The following is a 19,385-nucleotide window of genomic DNA, read 5'->3' on the forward strand; positions in this document are numbered from 1 at the left end:
GATGAGCCTGCGGGAAGGGTACCACATGAGGGAGGAGGATGTCTTCCCTGTAACGCACAGCATTGAGATTGCCTGCAATGACAACAAGCTCAGTGCGATGATGCTGTAACACACCGCCCCAGTCCATGATGGACCCTCCACCTCCAAATCAATCCCGCTCCAGAGTACAGGCCTCAATGCAAAGTTCATTCCTTCGACGATAAATGCGAATCCGACCATCACCCCTGGTGAGACAAAACCATGACTCATCAGTGAAGAGCACTTTTTGCCAGGCCTGTCTGGTCCAGCGACAGTGGGTTTGTGCCCATAGGCGACGTTGTTGCCAGTGATGTCTGGTGAGGACCTGCCTTACAACAGGCCTACAAGCCCTCAGTCCAGCCTCTCTCAGCCTATTGCGGACAGTCTGAGCACTGATGGAGGGATTGTGTGTTCCTGGTGTAACTCGGGCAGTTGTTGTCGCCATCCTGTACCTGTCCCGCAGGTGTGATGTTCCAATGTACCGATTCTGTGCAGGTGTTGTTACACGTGGTCTGCCACTGTGAGGATGATCAGCTGTCCGTCCTGTCTCCCTGTAGGACAGTCTTAGGCGTCTCACAGTACGGACATTGCAATTTATTGCCCTGGCCACATTTGCAGTCCTCATGCCTCCTTGCAGCATGCCTAAGGCACGTTCACGCAGATGAGCAGGCAATCTTTCTTTTGGTGTTATTCAGAGTCAGTTGAAAGGCCTCTTTAGTGTCCTAAGTTTTCATAACTGTGACCGTAATTGCCTACCGTCTATAAGCTGTTAGTGTCTTAACGACCGTTCCACAGGTGCATGTTCATTAATTGTTTATGGTTCATTGAACAAGCATGGGAAACAGTGTTTAAACCCTTTAAAATGAAGATCTGTGAAGTTATTTGGATTTTTACTAATTATCTTTGAAAGACAGGGTCCTGAAAAAGGGACGTTTCTTTTTTTGCTGAGTTTATATACAGTCATACTAACACACACACATATGCACAGTCACAGTAACACACATACACATACACACAGTCACAGTAACACACATACACACAATCACAGTAACACACATACACAAAGTCACAGTAACACACATACACACAATCACATTAACACACATACACAAAGTCACAGTAACACACATACACACAATCACATTAACACACATACACAAAGTCACAGTAACACACATACACACAATCACATTAACACACATACACAAAGTCACAGTAACACACATACACACAGTCACAGTAACACACACACACACACACACACACACACACACACGGTCATACTAACACACATGCACACAGTCACAGTAATACACATACACACAGTCACACTAACACACATACACACAGTCACAGTAACACACATACACACAGTCACACTAACACACATACGCACAGTCACAGTCACAGTAACACAAATACACACAGTCACAGTAACACACATACACACAGTCACAGTAACACACATACACACAGTCACAGTAACACACATATGCACAGTCACAGTAACACACATACACACAGTCACATTAAAACACATACACACAATCACAGTAACACATATACACAAAGTCACAGTAACACACATACACACAATCCCAGTAACACACATACACAAAGTCACAGTAACACACATACACACAGTCACAGTAACACACACACACACACACACACACACACACACACACGGTCATACTAACACACATGCACACAGTCACAGTAACACACATACACACAGTCACACTAACACACAGTCACAGTAACACACATACACACAGTCATACTTAGACACATACACACAGTCACAGTAACACACATACACACAGTCACACTAACACACATACACACAGTCACAGTAACACACAGTCACAGTAACACAAATACACACAGTCACAGTAACACACATACACACAGTCACAGTAACAGACATACACACAGTCACAGTAACACACATACACACAGTCACAGTAACACACATACACACAGTCACAGTAACACACTAACACACAGTCACAGTAACACACATACACACAATCACAGTAACAGACATACACACAGTCACAGTAACACACATACACACAGTCACAGTAACACACATACACACAGTCACAGTAACACACATACACACAGTCACAGTAACACACATACACACAGTCACAGTAACACACATACACACAGTCACAGTAACACACATACACACAGTCACAGTAACACACATACACACAGTCACACGAACACACATAATGAGATGTAAAGATGTCCAACAAAAAGCTGTATTATAATAGTACTGTAGTATTCATACTGCACAAAACACACATAGAAACATTTAAATACACAGTTATGAAAAGCATGCTGAAACACACTCAAGGTCACACACACACACACACACACACACACACACACACACACACACACACACACACACACACACACACACACACACACACACACACACACACACACACACACACACACACACACACACACACACACAGGGCAGCAGGTAGCCTAGCAGTTAGAGCGTCGGGCCAGTAAGCGGTCTCTGGTTTGGATACCTGAGCCAAGAAGGTGAAAATTCTGTCGATTTGCCCTTGAGGAAGGCAGCTCACCCTCAATTCACCCTCAATTCAACTCACCCTCCAGGCTGACCCTGGAAAACACATTGCACTGCACCTGTCTAGTAAAACTAAAACACTCCTCCCCGACAGAGATAAAGAACAGAGGGCATGGTGGATATATTACACATGGATGTATCCATTAGAATACAGTAAGTAGACAGTGCACTAATGGTATTAACGTCAGCCCTTTGACAGGTCAGCATGACTCCAGCATTCATAGCTGTCAACACAACACTTGTAAACCTACCCAGACACTCTGACGCTGACTATACAGCAATTATGGTGATGCTCTGTGTGTGTGTGTGTGTGTGTATGTGTGTGTGTGTGTGTGTGTGTGTGTGTGTGTGTGTGTGTGTGTGTGTGTGTGTGTGTGTGTGTGTGTGTGTGTGTGTGTGTGTGTGTGTGTGTGTGTGTGTGTGTGTGTGTGTGTGTGTGTGTGTGTGTGCGCCTGTGTGCGCCCGTGTGTGTGTGTGTGTGTGTGTGTGTGTGTGTGTGTGTGTGTGTGTGTGTGTGTGTGTGTGTGTGTGTGTGTGTGTGTGTGTGTGTGTGTGTGTGTGTGTGTGTGTGAAAAAGCAGGGTAAATGAGTGCAGGTGTGTTTGTGTCTTTGTCTATGTGAAATGTGGGTTTGTGTGGGTGTTTGGGCTTGTGCTTCTATGTGACAGATTAATGGAGTTTATAAGCGTATAATTTCAACTCCGGTAATGACATACATGTCTTATAATCACTGTATTATCTGCCTGTCTTAGCCCTATGACATCTGGTGACTTTGGTCTCACCCTGTCCCATATCAATTCTCTAATCTCACTCCATATTTCAGCATGAGTATTCTCATTTAGTGGGATACATATAATTACATCACAATTTCCAGTCATAAAGACAACCAAATATGTATACTGTACACTAGAGGACTAAAGTGCCCTTAACCATATTAAAAAACAATGTTAAGTACAGTACATAACCAGAGCCCCGTCGAGTGTTGTGAGTGTGATGAGAGCTACTCCTCTCCCCGCGGGCAGGGAGGTGGAAGCAAATTCATTGTTTTAAAGTGAAGAGTGGTTATATATTTTTCGAAACTTACTGTAAGTCACTCAGGAAACCAAATTGTCAAGCATGTTCCCCCTTGGAAATAATAATGGGATAATTTGGTTTGAATAAAAGACCAAAAGTAAATAGAGGTATTTTTTAAGCCTCTTTGAATGAATCCCTTGTCAAAAACACATTGATTAACAAACCCCCAGTATAACGATCCTTTTGCTTTCAGCCTACCTCAACTACTAACCACGATAACACCCCCAATGCCTTTAAACAGCCTTTATCCCCCCTATATTGCCAAATGCCCTCATTATCCCCTAACACCTAACCACTGACCCTGAACCGACCCTTCACTAACCACCGAGGCCGGTGTTCACTCTCACAGGTGCCCCCTCCCCCGCCTCCGAGGCAAGCCGAGCGGTCTTTAGCACGCAGAATGTCCCTGGTTTACAAAGAGAGTCAACGTAAGCATGCTAAACAATACTGAAACAGTAGAACCATTTAACCTCTAACCTTTCAATGACCCCTTTGGTAGAACCTGTCCTGAATGTGTTAGCCCTCCCCACAGTGACATGACTGTGTTTTAGGTGACTGTGTTTTGTTAGGTATTGCTCCCTAGTGGTGTGGTGGTGTTGTTGACCAACCAGTATGGCTGGAGCCTTTCTACTGTACTTCTGTTGTTGGACCGTATGAATGGTGTTGTCCTGCGTCCCAAATTGCACCCTATTCCCTATAATAGTTCACAACTTTTGACCAAGACCCATAGTGCACTTAGTGTATACAGTTGATAGGTTGGCATTTGGGACACATGTGGGTTCAGATGAACTACTAGCCTCTATGCCTAGCGGTGCACTGAGTGTAGATCTGGAAGGATTAGATAGGTGTAAACAAGATGGTGGAATCGTACCCTAGCCCATTCGGGAAGATTGAGCAATTGCTATACGACTAATCTCGGTTAAACCCAGAACTGAAGTCTTGGGTAATTGGTCATATGCTCAATGAAGTTCTGGATCCATATGTGTTAAGATGAGAGAGAGAACAAGGATCAGAACCAGAAAGAAGAGCTCCAGCCTCTCTCTTTGGAAGATACTGACACGTTTATGTGCCTTTACTTCCGAATTTCTAAAAATGCTAATACCAGCGAAACTGTGATATGTCCAAGTAACCAGTGCCAAAAAACCCAAGGACTGGAATTAATGCGTCTTGTTATCATTGTTATCGCACACATCCGATAGTATCATGACAGAGCTACGCTACCATTTATGTTTCCACAGTCCGTCCACAAGAGATGCCTCTATGACCTACACTCCTCTTGTTATTCACTTCTAGGTCAAGTGGATGGGGGCTAGTGGATGGGGGCTAGTGGATGGGGGCTAGTGGATGGGGGCTAGTGGTTGATTTTGGACTCGGCATAAATCTGCCATGTTAGAAATGCAGGGTGGGAGATAACGCCGGCCATTTTGACGTGTGAACACATCCAGTTGTTGTATCGGTTTCAGTGCCCCCACCTAAATAAGACCTAAATCCATTTAAATGAAAGTGATAAACCCATCCATAATAAACCAATGAAACAATCAAACAGGTTTATTATCCCCCATAACGGTTTTCTCCAGCCAATAAACTAGCAGAGATAAAGCCAGGCACTGAAACAGACCCGACACTATGTGTTCTGTATGGGCAAGAGAAGCCTGACATTGGTCAACGGTAAGAGAGCAAATGTGTGTGAGGAGATAATGAATGCGGCTGTCAGTAGAGAATTGACCATTTTGGAAAGGTAGGGTCTGCCAATATGCTAGCCACTGAACAGATGAGTGGATACCAGACAAATCACACAAACACACACACACACACATACACTGGTATTCTGTTTCCCCATCTTCTCCAATCTTGTGGCTGATGACAGCGGTGGGCTTGTGAGTGGTCTCGAGCATTACCAGACATCTACCTGCTCAAATACAATCCATCTCACAATCTCCTCATCTCTTTCTCTCTATATATATCTCTCTCTCTCTTCCTCTCCCTCCCAATCTTCCTTCATCTCAGCCTGACCTGTGCTACAGTAATCACTCATATGGACCCATTCCTCTCTCACTACCAGTCTCTCACTATATTGTGCTGTACAGTATGTGTGTTATCTTGTGTGTGCTATCCCTGTGAGTTAGTGTGCTCTGTGTGCTATGGCTGGTTCCATCTGAAAGGCATTTAACTTCTAAGTGATGACGGAGATGCTAGCCGGATAGCTACTCTCTGCGGCAGGGCCCATATGGCTGCAAATGGATGGAGCCCCATGTTCAATCTATCCTCAGTAATGGAGACACTACAAACGAACCTGGCAGGGGCCCATGGCTAGTGCAGGGTGGGAGTGAGAGAGAGAGTGAGGGAGAGAGGGAGGGGGGTGAGAGGGGTAGGCTGTCCACTGAAATATGTATTTCTTTTACTCTCCTAACTCTCTTTCTCCCACCATCTCTCTCTCTCTGTTATCCGGGGTTCAAAGGGTGAACAAAGACATTTGCAAGCAGTCCCCAGCCAAGTGATGACAGATCCACTCTCAGTGTGTAATGAAGTACTGAACTCTGTGTGTGTGTGTGTGTGTGTGTGTGTGTGTGTGTGTGTGTGTGTGTGTGTGTGTGTGTGTGTGTGTGTGTGTGTGTGTGTGTGTGTGTGTGTGTGTGTGTGTGTGTGTGTGTGTGTGTGTGTGTGTGTGTGTGTCTGCATGCTCAGGCGTATGGTACGACATTTGAGCTGTTGCATATTTCATCTCTCAAATGGGCTGTGTTTCTTCCTCTCCATCTTATTTGTTGTTCTGTCTCTCTCGCTCTCTCGCTCTCTCTCGCTCTCTCTCTATTTCAGAGTTGTGTAGAGCTCAGTGGGATGGAGAGGAAATAAGTAATAAGTAGTTATCCTGTATTGTGCTTTTATCCATGGTGATTTTAAATGCAGTAACTGTAGCAGAGGTTCCGGAACTCTCTGCAGTACAGCTGATATGGCATGTGTTCATTCACTTTGATTATCAAAACAAATATCATGGGGAGGAGAAAACATCATAGACCATTTGATTGGATTCCTTTTTGCTTTGGTTACACTGTTATTCCACAGTTGATCTTATTTTTTGTGACTGTGTTAATGAAATGGTAGGAGTAGTATTGCCGTTGCAAAGGGAAATTGTGCCAATCATAATCACAGTGCTTTACTAAGGGTGACCCAGGTTAAGCTGATATGTCTAATGTTTAATGACAGCAGCTTATTGTTATTGATTCAGTGAGGGCAATGTACTGCACTCCTGAACCATTAGGTCCTTTAAATAAATGTTCTGCCATTGGGCTACAATTTCCGCTCCAAAGTATTCTTTATCTCTCTCTTTTTCTCTCTATTTTTTCTCTCTCTTTCTCTCTCTCTCTCTCTCTCTTTCTCTCTCTCTCATTCTCTCTCTCTTTCTCTCTCTCTCTCTCTCTCTCTCTCTCTCTCTCTTATTCTTCCTCTTCCCTTCTCCATCTCATTCTCTCCTCCATTTGTTCCTAGGGCCTGACATTTCTCTTCTTTCTCTCTCCCTCCCTCTCAGTATTCCCCTCATTTACTCATTTGTTTCCCTCTAAACTCAGCCCTCAGTGGCGCAATTGAGGCATTAATAGAATAATTAATTCCTCTCATTAGCCTGTTTTTAATTATTTCCATGCCTCCTTCCTCTGCGCCCAGTATAAACTCATCGTCTGTTTTCATCAAATTGCCCATAAAATCCAAGTGTTGGCACGGTGTATCGTAGCCTAGCGTGCTAGCACTCCCTGGCTCTATCAGTGGGGCCTAATGAGGAGACAGTTAGCCCAGACAGAACGAACCTAACGCTAGCTCCAATGCGCACTAAGGGGCACTATGCTAATGCAGCTCATTTAGTGTCCTTGGACCAATTAAGAGGTGAGGTGAAAAGGGCCAAGTCGCTTGCCGGAACTGTTTATGGAGAGGGACTAGAACATGACCCTGAATAGGACTCCAGCGGCCATGTTGTAGCCGACTACAATCTGTGTCTGATTTCTCATTTGACAGAAATGTGTAGCCCTTAATAGATTGTATTTGTTCCGCGTTTACTGGTTCCTTTGAAGACCCCTATTACTACAATACCAAGCTTGTTCATTATTCCACTCGACGGTTAGTTGTACTCAGTGATTGTTTCTGAGCTTGTGTAGTAGGGGACTTGGTACACAATAATGATGGTATGATTGGTTGTGGTAATGGTAAGATATCTCTAAAAGGGTTCATCTAACGTTTCAAAATGGAGAGGGAAGCTCATGCTTTGTATCCCTGCAGGCATGTGGGATTTGTAATGAGATTTGAAAAGAGAGAGAGCGGGAAGATACAGGCCATGGAGAGAGGAAACGGTCGAAACAGAGAGAGACAGAGAGAGAGTGAGGGAAAGAGACCGAGTGAACCGGCAAGAGAGAGAGAGAGAGTTATTGTAATTTGAGTGTCCACCTGAGCCCCAAAGCCCACTGTTGTCTCATCAGAACCCAGAACAATTCTACTTCCTGTATTATTACCTGACCCTCTGGTACCCACTCATCTCTGGCCCGGGCTCTGCATGCTTGGACTCGCTTGGTGTCCATTGGTCATTCTGTTTACAGTATCTAATCATTTAAATGTCTTCTAATTCATACATGTGTGTATTTATTTAATTGACATTTTATTTTGATGCCTGTGAGTCTGCAACTGACTGTCTGTCTGTTACTGGACGGTACGTTGTAATTTCATTGGCTCTTTTTGTTTGTTTTTGTTTGTATGTTGTCTGGGTTGGGCTTCGTCATGCTTGGTGCCACATGTTTCTCTGTCTTAGTTTGACTGTAGCCAGGCAGCAAGCAGAACCAAGGGCAGCCAACACAAGAAAGGTAAAATAAAACCGAACACAGCCCCCCCCCCCGCCTACATCCTCCAACCCCCAAAATCAAATCTTCTCACTCCCCTTCATCCCCCTATAGTCTGTGCCCCTACCAGGTGTATATTTGCTGGTCTGGCTGTGTGTGTTCTCTCCACTCCATACCATAGTACATTTCTCTGTAGACAAACAGATAGATGATTGTAAAGCTCTAGTGTGTAGTGTGTAGGACTGTGTATCTTATTCTGCACTGATTCCCCTGTCTCCTTTCCACCTGAACATATGTACTGGTGTAATGCTTGTAGTGAGGTCTCTGACCGCTTCCTTTGTATATTTTCTTCTCTTTGTGAACTTTGACGTGTGATGTCGCTGTGGTGTTACTTCCTGCTTGGATGACGGTGGTGGTGGTGGGGATGCTGTCGGTTTCCCTGACGTCGTTTTCCTCTCTTCCTCACTTGTTTCTTCGTGTTAGATCAGTGGGGTATAGAGGCATGATCCCAGAAAGAGACAGACACGATTGTATAGGAGATAGAGCTGAGGACAAGCAAGAGATAGTGAGAGAGAGATAGGGGAGTATGGATTAAGAGCAGGAAGGACAGGGGCATTCAGGAAAATACCCTGTGAGAAAGAGTGAGGGATGATAGAACAAGAGGAAGAGGAGAAGACAAATGATAGAGAATGAACAGAGAATGAGGGACAGGGCGAAGGGCAGTGATAAAGAGGGAGAAGAGGAGAAGGTCTGTGTGTTTAAGGTCTGAGGTGAAACACAGAGAATCAGCACCACCAAGCCTTCCACCGCTTCGCCAGCTCGGTCGCCGGGTTGAAGGTCTGGATGTATGCAGGGTTGCCAGATTGGAGCCCAGTGTGGAGAGGATGGGGATGCAGAAGTCACACAGATCTAGGATAATCTTACCCTCCCAAAATCATAAGCTTAACCATTAGGGAGGAAATAATAAAACTGACCTTAGATCAGTGTCCAGGGGCAACTTCATTCCTCTCTGATGCAGTGCATGTCATCCCTCTCCTCCCCTTGACCACACTGTTTCTCTCTCTCTATTGCCAGTGACCAGGACTGTCCTGACCTTCTTCCTTCTTATGATTAGATTTGGATAGCTATAGCCTTTACGTATTTCCAACTGTTTGTGTGTTTCCTGCCGTGTGTGTCTGAGGCGTTTCACTGTGCAGTGTGTGTCTGTGCGTTTCACTGTGCAGTGTGTGTCTGTGGCGTTTCACTGTGCAGTGTGTGCCTGAGGCGTTTCACTGTGCAGTGTGTGTCTGAGGCGTTTCACTGTGCAGTGTGTGTCTGGCGTTTCACTGTGCAGTGTGTGTCTGTGGCGTTTCACTGTGCAGTGTGTGTCTGGCGTTTCACTGTGCAGTGTGTGTCTGTGGCGTTTCACTGTGCAGTGTGTGTCTGGCGTTTCACTGTGCAGTGTGTGTCTGTGGCGTTTCACTGCGCAGTGTGTGTCTGTGGCGTTTCACTGTGCAGTGTGTGTCTGTGGCGTTTCACTGTGCAGTGTGTGTCTGGCGTTTCACTGTGCAGTGTGTGTCTGTGGCGTTTCACTGTGCAGTGTGTGTCTGTGGCGTTTCACTGTGCAGTGTGTGTCTGTGGCGTTTCACTGTGCAGTGTGTGTGAGTGGGGGTGTTTCTCTTTTCACATAATGTGCCACAAGAGAACGGGAGAGGAGGAGTATGAAAAGGAGAGGAAAAGGGGGAATATGTCAAGTGGAAGGGAACAACACACCGCTTGCCCGTGGAGGTGGAAGAACAATATTGTTGTTGTTGTTTCAGGGCAGAGCTGTCAGTGACTGTGATTTCCCCCTCTTCTCACTCTCTCTCTCTCTCTCTCTCCTCCTTCCTCCTCTTTTTCTCCCCCTCCCATCTTATCGCAACAGAGGGAAAAGCGATGGAGCATTTCGTCTGCCGGAGGTGAAAAGAACTCTTCGAGTGTAAGTAGAAGAGAAGTGGCAGGCAGAGGAAAGAGGGATGGGGAGAGGGAAGGAGAGAGAGGTGGACTGAGGGAGGCATAGAGAGAGTTAGATGGAGGGAGAGGAGAGGAGAGAGAGAGGTGGACTGAGGGAGGCAGAGAGAGAGGTAGATGGAGAGAGAGGTGGACTGAGGGAGGCAGAGAGAGAGGTAGATGGAGGGAGAAAAGAGGAGAGAGAGGTGGACTGAGGGAGGCAGAGAGAGAGGTAGATGGAGGGAGAAGAGAGGAGAGAGAGGTGGACTGAGGGAGGCAGAGAGAGAGGTAGATGGAGGGAGAAGAGAGAGAGTTAGATGGAGGGAGAGGAGAGAGCAGTGGACTGGGGGAGGCAGAGAGAGAGGTAGATGGAGGGAGAGGAGAGAGAGGTAGATGGAGGGAGAGGAGAGGAGAGAGAGGTGGACTGAGGGAGGCAGAGAGAGAGGTAGATTGAGGGATAGGAGAGTAGAGAGAGGTGGACTGAGGGAGGCAGAGAGAGAGGTAGATGGAGGGAGATGAGAGAGAGGTAGATGGAGGGAGAGGAGAGAGGTGGACTGAGGGAGGCAGAGAGATAGGTAGATGGAGGGAGATGAGAGAGAGGTAGATTGAGGGAGAGGAGAGGAGAGAGAGGTGGACTGAGGGAGGCAGAGAGAGAGGTAGATTGAGTGATAGGAGAGTAGAGAGAGGTGGACTGAGGGAGGCAGAGAGAGAGGTAGATGGAGGGAGAGCAGAGAAGCACAACTGAGTTAGCGTAGCCTCCCAGGGATAAAGTTATGCTTGACAGCAGCATTACCCACATTTCTGCATTACAAAATGTTGCTTCGCTGGCGTTTAGCATTCAAATTGGCTCCCAGATTATGCTTTTTGCATTCATTCTGCCAACTGTCAGCCCGAGACAACGCAGGGAGAATTATATTCAGGCTATTATCGCCTCCTGGTGGTCAGTGTAGTCACAACAGGCTGTGTGGACCACTGAGAAAATCAAATCAAAAACACACCGTGTGTGTGTGTGTGTGTGTGTGTGTGTGTGTGTGTGTGTGTGTGTGTGTGTGTGTGTGTGTGTGTGTGTGTGTGTGTGTGTGTGTGTGTGTGTGTGTGTGTGTGTGTGTTTTCTGTGACACAGAGAGACAGGTGTAGTTAGTATTTTATTGAGAGTGGTAGATGGGGAAGACGAAATGGAGAAAGCGAGAGGAGAAGGAACTGGACAGAGAGATAGGGGGCAGCGGGAGCGTGTTACGAACAGCATGACTCTCTGCTTATATTAGCCAATATTCTTCACTCTCCAAAATCCAAACACACACACACACACACACAAGTGCCATCAATTTTGTCCAAATTTACTCAAATACGCACCCAGATACACACACATCACATTTTCATCAGAGGGGGTAGTAGGAAGTGCCTGCCAGTGAATCCATTTAGAGGTGGGAGGTGCTTTTAAAAATGGCCACCTCAGGTGGTTGTTGGCAGTGAAATAACAACATATTACATCAGAGATGGTATAGAAGCAAGACTATCCCTTGTGATATGGGTTGAACACTGTGGTGGTGGGATCCAGAATGAGCCAACATTACGGTCGTTGGTTAAAACTTCTAGCGACTCAGAAACCCGGATCCGGGAGCACCCCCCACCCCCCCCACACTGATTAGCATCGCTAGCATAGCGTCACAATTAAATAGTAGCATCTAAATATCATTAAATCACAAGTCCAAGACACCAAATGAAAGATACAGATCTTGTGAATAAAGCCACCATTTCAGATTTTTAAAATGTTTTACAGGGAAGACAAAATATGTAAATCTATTAGCTAACCACGTTAGCAAAAGACACCACTTTTCTAACTCCATCAGTTTCTTACTCCATCAGGTGCTATCACAAATTCGACCAAATAAAGATATAAATAGCCACTAACCAAGAAAAAACTTCATCAGATGATAGTCTGATAACATATTTATTGTATAGCATAGGTTTTGTTAGAAAAATGTGCATATTTCAGGTATAAATCATAGTTTGCCATTGCAGCCACCATCACAAATCTCCCCAAAGCGACTAGAATTACTACAGAGAGCAACGTGTATTACCAATTTACTCATCATAAAACATTTCTTAAAAATACACAGCTCACAGCAATGGAAAGACACAGATCTTGTGAATTCAGACAATATTTCAGATTTTCTAAGTGTTTTACAGCGAAAACACAATAAATCGTTATATTAGCATACCACATATGCAAACGTTACCCGAGCATTGATTCAAGCCAAAGAGAGCGATATCGTTATCATCGCCAAAATATATTAATTTTTTCACTAACCTTCTCAGAATTCTTCCGATGACACTCCTGTAACATCATATTACAACATACATATAGAGTTTGTTCGAAAATGTGCATATTTAGCCACAAAAATCGTGGTTATACAATGAGAATAGTAGCAAAACTGGTCTGAAAATGTCGGGCGCCATCTTTGAGAGTGATCTAGCCTAATCGATAACTAATCATAAACTTGACTAAAAAATACAGGGTTGACAGGAATCGAAAGACAAATTAGTTCTTAATGCAATCGCTGAATTACATTTCTAAAATTATCCTTACTGTGCAATACCGGGTCCGCCAAAGCGAAGCTACACAAAACAAAATGGCGATATATGCGTTTAACATTTTTCAACAGAACAGCGATTTATCATCAAAAATAGTTCTTACTATGAGCTGTTCTTCCATCAGAATCTTGGGCAATGTATCCTTTCTCGGGTCTAATCGTCTTTTGGTCGAAAGATGTCCTCTTGTCCCGTCGAAATGGCCACTAACGTTCGACCGGTACTGGAAACGTGCCCAGCGCTTCAAAGTGCATCACAAAGAAATGCCTCAAAATCGCACTAAACGGATATAAATTGCTATAAAACGGTTTAAATTAACTACCTTATGATGTTTTTAACACCTATAACGAGTAAAAACATGACCGGCGATATATAAGTGGCTAAACCAAAGCTTGGAAAGAGAGCCAGTCCGACGTCCATCGTGCGTCAGGCGCAGCAAGAAAAGAAAGCTACTTCCGCCTTGTGCTCTTTTATACAGGCCCTGATTGCGCAATCGACTCCATTCAAATTGTCACCTCTTACTGACATCTAGAGGAAGGCGTGGGCAGTGTTTGTATCCTCATAGCATTTACAGGGACATTAAAACTGACCTGGGACCAGAGGCCAAGATTTCTGAAATCTCACTCCCTGTCAGGAAAAGTGCTGTAGAATGAGTTCTGTTCCACTCAGAGACATAATTCAAACGGCTATAGAAACTAGAGAGTGTTTTCTATCCAATAATAACAATAATATGCATATTGTACGAGCAAGAATTGAGTACTAGGCAGTTTAATTTGGCAACGTCAAAAAAAAAAAAAATGCTAACAGCACCCCCTATTGACAAAAAGTTAAACCATCCAAGCAACTCGATGAGGAAATCACCTAGAGGGTGTTATCTTCCTTCCCTCTAATATCTATGCTACAGAGTTCTGTGTGATTTAAGTAATAAGCATCAATTCCAACTGGTTCACCCCAGGATTCTCTGACTCTCGTCCAACATAGCTACTGGCTTTCTGAGTGTGCAGGGTTTTGATTCAGCCCTGCAGCAACACACCTGATTCAGCTAATTATGGCCCAGAGGTTAATTAAACCATAATTAGTTGAATATTCAAATCAGATGTGTCACTGCAGGGCCTGAACTAAGGCCTGAACACCTAGTAGCTTTTCCAGAGAGTTATTCCAGGTTAACCCATTAGGCCATTTTTGCAAACATAGAAATATATTATATTTCTATTGTTTCACCCAGCATGAAACATTATAGCATGAAATGCTTCACTCTCTTCATGGCAATTCCAAGCTTAACTTTAATAACGGCGCTTGTGTGTATTTCTGGGCCAATCACTGCCCTCACATAACGCTATGTCTCATGGCTACAACCCTTGTGTCTGTTAAATTGTTATCTGTGCACGATAAAGATCCCTGATTTCAATGATGGACCTTTTCTGATGCATAATGTTACTTCCGCTTTAGTCTTAGTTAATCCCATAACATGAATTTCAACATGTATTTTACATACAGTTGACGTCGGAAGATTACATACACTTAGGTTGGAGTCATTAAAACTAGTTTTTCAACCACTCCACAAATTTCTTGTTACCAAACTATAGTTTTGGCAAGTCACTTTGGCAAGTCTACTTTGTGTATGACAAAAATTATTTTTCCAACAACTGTTTGCAAACAGATTATTTCACTTATAATTCACTGTATCACAATTCCAGGGGGTCAGAAGTTTACATACACTAAGTTGACTGTGCATTTAAACAGCTTGGAAAATTCCAGAAAATTATGTCATGGCTTTAGAAGCTTCTGATAGGCTAATTGACATAATTTGAGTCAATTGGAGTGCCTCTTTGCTTGACATCATGGGAAAATCAAAAGAAATCAGCCAAGTTGTAGACCTTCACAAGTCAGGTTCATCATTGGGAGCAATTTCCAAACGCCTGAAGGTACCACGTTCATCTGTACAAACAATAGTACGCAAGTATAAACACCATGGGACCACACAGCCGCCATACCGCGGCTGTGTGGAAGGAGACGCGTTCTGTCTCCTAAAGATGAACATACTTTGGTGCGAAAAGTGCAAAATCAATCCCAGAACAACAGCAAAGGACCTTGTGAAGATGCTGCAGGAAACAGGTACAAAATAGTCTATATCCACAGTAAAACGAGTCCTATATCGACATAACCTGAAAGGCCGCTCAGCAAGGAAGAAGCCACTGCTCCAAAACCACCATAAATAAAAGCTTATGTTATGTTTAGAGGAAAAAGGGGGTGTCTTGCAAGCCGAAGAACACCATCCCAACGTGAAGCCCGGGGGTGGCAGCATCATGTTCTGCTTTGCTGCAGGAGGGGCTGGTGCACTTCATAAATAGATGGCATCATGAGGAGTGAAAATTGTGTGGATATATTGAAGCAACATCTCAAGACATCAGTCAGGAAGTTATAGCTTGGTCGCAAATGGGTCTTCCAAAGTTGTGGCAAAATGGCTTAAGGACAACAAAGTCAAGGTATTGGAGTGGCCATCACAAAGCCCTGACCTCAATCACATAGGAAACTTGTGGGCAGAACTGAAAAAGCGTTTGCGAGCAAGGAGGCCTACAAACCTGACTCAGTTACACCTTAAAGGCAATGCTACCAAATACTAATTGAGTGAATGTTAACTTTTGACCCACTGGGAATATGATGAGATGAAAGAAATAAAAGCTGAAATAAATCATTCTCTCTACTAGTATTCATACATTTCACATTCTTAAAATAAAGTGGTGATCGTAACTGACCTAAGAAAGGCAATTTTTACTAGGATTAAATGTCAGGAATTGTGAAAAACTGAGTTTAAATGTATTTGGCTAAGGTGTATGTAAACTTCCGACTTCAACTGTACATGAAAGGCCCACTGGCAGACCGTATGCAGCGATCACAGAGCCTGCAGGATGAGTCCAGTGAGAGCCAGGACAGATGAATCCATCTGGGAGATGGAGATGGACATGTTAGTCAGGGAGACAGCAGGTAGCCTTGGCCTAAAAAAAAATAAGATTGAGATCATGATGCTAATGGTGAACTTATGCTATCACAGTATCTGTATTCAGTTTGTGAGATGTTAGCATTTTCTTTAAGGTTTATTATCTAGGTTGATTACTTTACATGAGCTGGTTTTATACCAGTAGGCAACGTGCCTTTCAATTCAGAAGTTGCCATACCTAGCAACACAAATGAGGTGTTTTGCTATGATAAACCATCAACATGTCTCTGAAGAATCAATGGATCAATGTTTCTCTGAAGAAGCAATGTGTTAATGTTTCTTTAAATAATCAATGTGTCAATGTTTCTATGAAGGAAACAATGTGTCAATGTTTCTATGAAGGAATCAATGTGTCAATGTTTCTTTAAAGAAACAATGTGTCAATGTTTCTATGAAGGAATCAATGTGTCAATGTTTCTTTAAAGAAACAATGTGTCAATGTTTCTATGAAGGAATCAATGTGTCAATGTTTCTTTAAAGAAACAATGTGTCAATGTTTCTTTAAAGAAACAATGTGTCAATGTTTCTTTAAATAATCAATGTGTCAATGTTTCTATGAAGGAATCAATGTGTCAATGTTTCTATGAAGAATCAACAGACACAAACACATACATAATAACGCACAATATGAAGGTCTGAAGGGTTGGTTTGGGATTTGATTGTTCTGAAGTATCCCCATGAGTTTATAAACAGCTGGTCTCATGGGTAGATTTAACCTGGGGCACATAGGATCAGCTTTACCATTAGGGGTTAACATGCAAAAACAGACCTTAGCAGTTTTGTTGGCAAGGGGCAACAGATCTAGGATCAGCTTAACCTCCACAGATCCTAACCTTAACCATAAGGGGTGCAAATCTCAAAACTGACCTTAGATCAGCTAGCCAGATGAAGCTTCACCCTGCTCCATTGTTAAATGATAATGAAAAATAAAAATGTAATGTATTTATTTTCGTTCGCAAAAAAAAAAGATCTGACATTCCATGTCTCCTGTGTGTGTTTGACATTTGACCCTGTGCAGGACAAGTCGACCCCGACCCAAGACGACCAGCACTCCTGGGACAGCTTCAAGACCATGACCCCTGAGCTGTCCATCGTGCCGGGGGAGCACAAGGACAGGATGGAGCTGCACAACAAGACCACCTGGGACTCCTCGTCTGCCAACACACCTGACACGTCCGAGGGGGACTTCCAGACTGAAGTGTGATGAGGCAGAGAAACACACACACACACACATGCAGAAACACACACACAAAGAAACCCAGATAACGCATATACACACACAAACAAAAATGTTCACACAGACAGAAATGCAAAAACAACTACATTCAGAATCAGAGAAACACACACACACACACACACACACACACACACACACACACACACACACACACACACACACACACACACACACACACACACACACACACACACACACACACACACACACACACACACACACAAGCGTAGACAAACAGGTAGCCACATGTACATACATAGACAGACACACAGCACTCCTCCAAACTGCTCTTCACATCCTAAAATCTGCTCTCTAAAGGATGATATCATTTGTTTACTGCTAATGTGGACAAGGACAAAGCAAAGACAACTGTTCTCTTCTATATTTTCAAACAGACTTTAAATGAGAGAACAGGGGCTTGAAAGAGACTGGGACTGAGAAATTTTTAAATGGACTAAAAAACTAAAAAACTTTCTGAAAAATGTCTTGGTTTTATTCACTGGAAAAAAGGATTCTCTTTCACCTGTTTGATGATTTGAAAAAAAAAATGAATATTTCTGCACCGTTCTGTTCTTTTTATAGAGAAGAAATCTCACTGATGTTTGGCACACTGTTAAACCCCTTAGGCTCCCTCTCTTCATTTCTCTCCTTCTTTCCCTTCTAATGGATGACGCAAGCACTCGTTTTTTCTTCTCTTGTTTTGGAGGGGTTGGGGAGGGGCAAGTATGGAGATATAGAACGGATCATTGACATGTGACATCCTCTGCTAAGTCTCACACTCTTCTCTCGTCATCCTTTTTCAATGTCGTGTGTTTTCCTTTTTGTATTGTTATGATTTTAGTTATGATGTCCTTTCTCTTTGGTTAAAACATTTTTTACCAACAAAAACAATTTGTGACAAAAAAACCTTCAACTGAGTTTCAGTTGTTGTCTCATTGTCTATCTCTTATATGAAAGTCCTCTTTTATTTTGAGTTTCCGTTCATGCTTGTGCTGCCTTTTCCATGCGGAATTTTAAAGAGTGATTTATAACACATCTGTGATACGTGAGCTTGCTTTCTGAGACAACATGTTCTCAACGGTACACCTGTGGGAATTGAGCGAAGGGTATCATCCAGATTCACGCACATTTCCATCGCTCTTTTTCCAGTTCAGTAAAAAAAGTATTTCAAAGTCTTGAAACATTTGAATCAATTACAGACATAACCAACCAAAGCTGTCTTTCCGTCAGGAGAGTGTAGCCTATCTGAAAGTGTTGCTGTAGCGTTTCCCCTCCCTCCATATGGATCCCAGGTCTTGTTATAAGTCTATTTCAATTATTCTTACTCCCACTGCTTTAGGTGCTGTATGGATCACTGTGCCGTGCATCTGCTCTCAGCCCCTCAAGAAAACAGGCAAATAAAGTCATCTATAGTTTCAGATGCAAGGACCCGAGGTGCTTTTGCTACTCAGCTTGTCCGTAGTTGTCTTTGTTGTGAATGAAAGAGAGGAAGCAAAACAATGAATAGGTGGATAGTTAGGATAGCAACTCAACCCAAATGTTCCACTTTGGTCAGACATGTCGACAGGGCTTTTGTGGGAAATGTAGACAGGTGTGAAATCAAAGTATATCCCCAAACATGTTCATTGTATTTCTCTCTCTTTCTCTCTCTCTCTCTCTCTCTCTTTCTTTTTCTCTCTCTCTCTTCTATTCTTCTCTCTGTTTATCTCTCTCACTCGCAGTCTGTCTCACTGTTTCTCTCACTCTCACATTCCTCACTCCACCATGGATCATGAAATCTTCATGTAACAGTGCAGTCCTTTCTATCAGCTCTCACACAAACACAACTCGAGGAGAGAGAGAAAGAGAAAGAGATTAAAATGAAATGGAGGAGAGAACAGAGTAAGAGATGTGAGGGAGACATAAGAAGAGATAGAGATGATACAGGGAGTAAAATGGGATAGAGGTATTTTCTGAACGACATACGGCACTGGTCAAAAGCAGTGCGCTAAATGGGTAATCGAGTGCCATTTGGGACGCAGACAAATCACTTTTGAGTTGACTATATAAAGTTAACTTTGTTTTCAAAATT

The 19,385-nt window shown here is 43.5% G+C and overlaps 1 protein-coding gene across 1 annotated transcript in view; it reads left to right on the top strand.

The window, feature by feature from the left end:
• The window catches only part of LOC120022289 (adhesion G protein-coupled receptor B2-like), a 77,026-nt gene extending 59,745 nt beyond the window's left edge, over window positions 1-17,281 (top strand). The window contains exon 17 of the mRNA XM_038966191.1: window positions 17,096-17,281. Coding sequence (XP_038822119.1) covers window positions 17,096-17,281 — 186 coding nt within the window. The remainder of the gene's footprint in view (window positions 1-17,095) is intronic.
• Window positions 17,282-19,385: the final 2,104 nt, after the last annotated feature.

This window comes from Salvelinus namaycush, chromosome 27 (assembly GCF_016432855.1).
Source record: "Salvelinus namaycush isolate Seneca chromosome 27, SaNama_1.0, whole genome shotgun sequence".
Taxonomy (NCBI): Eukaryota; Metazoa; Chordata; class Actinopteri; order Salmoniformes; family Salmonidae; genus Salvelinus; species Salvelinus namaycush.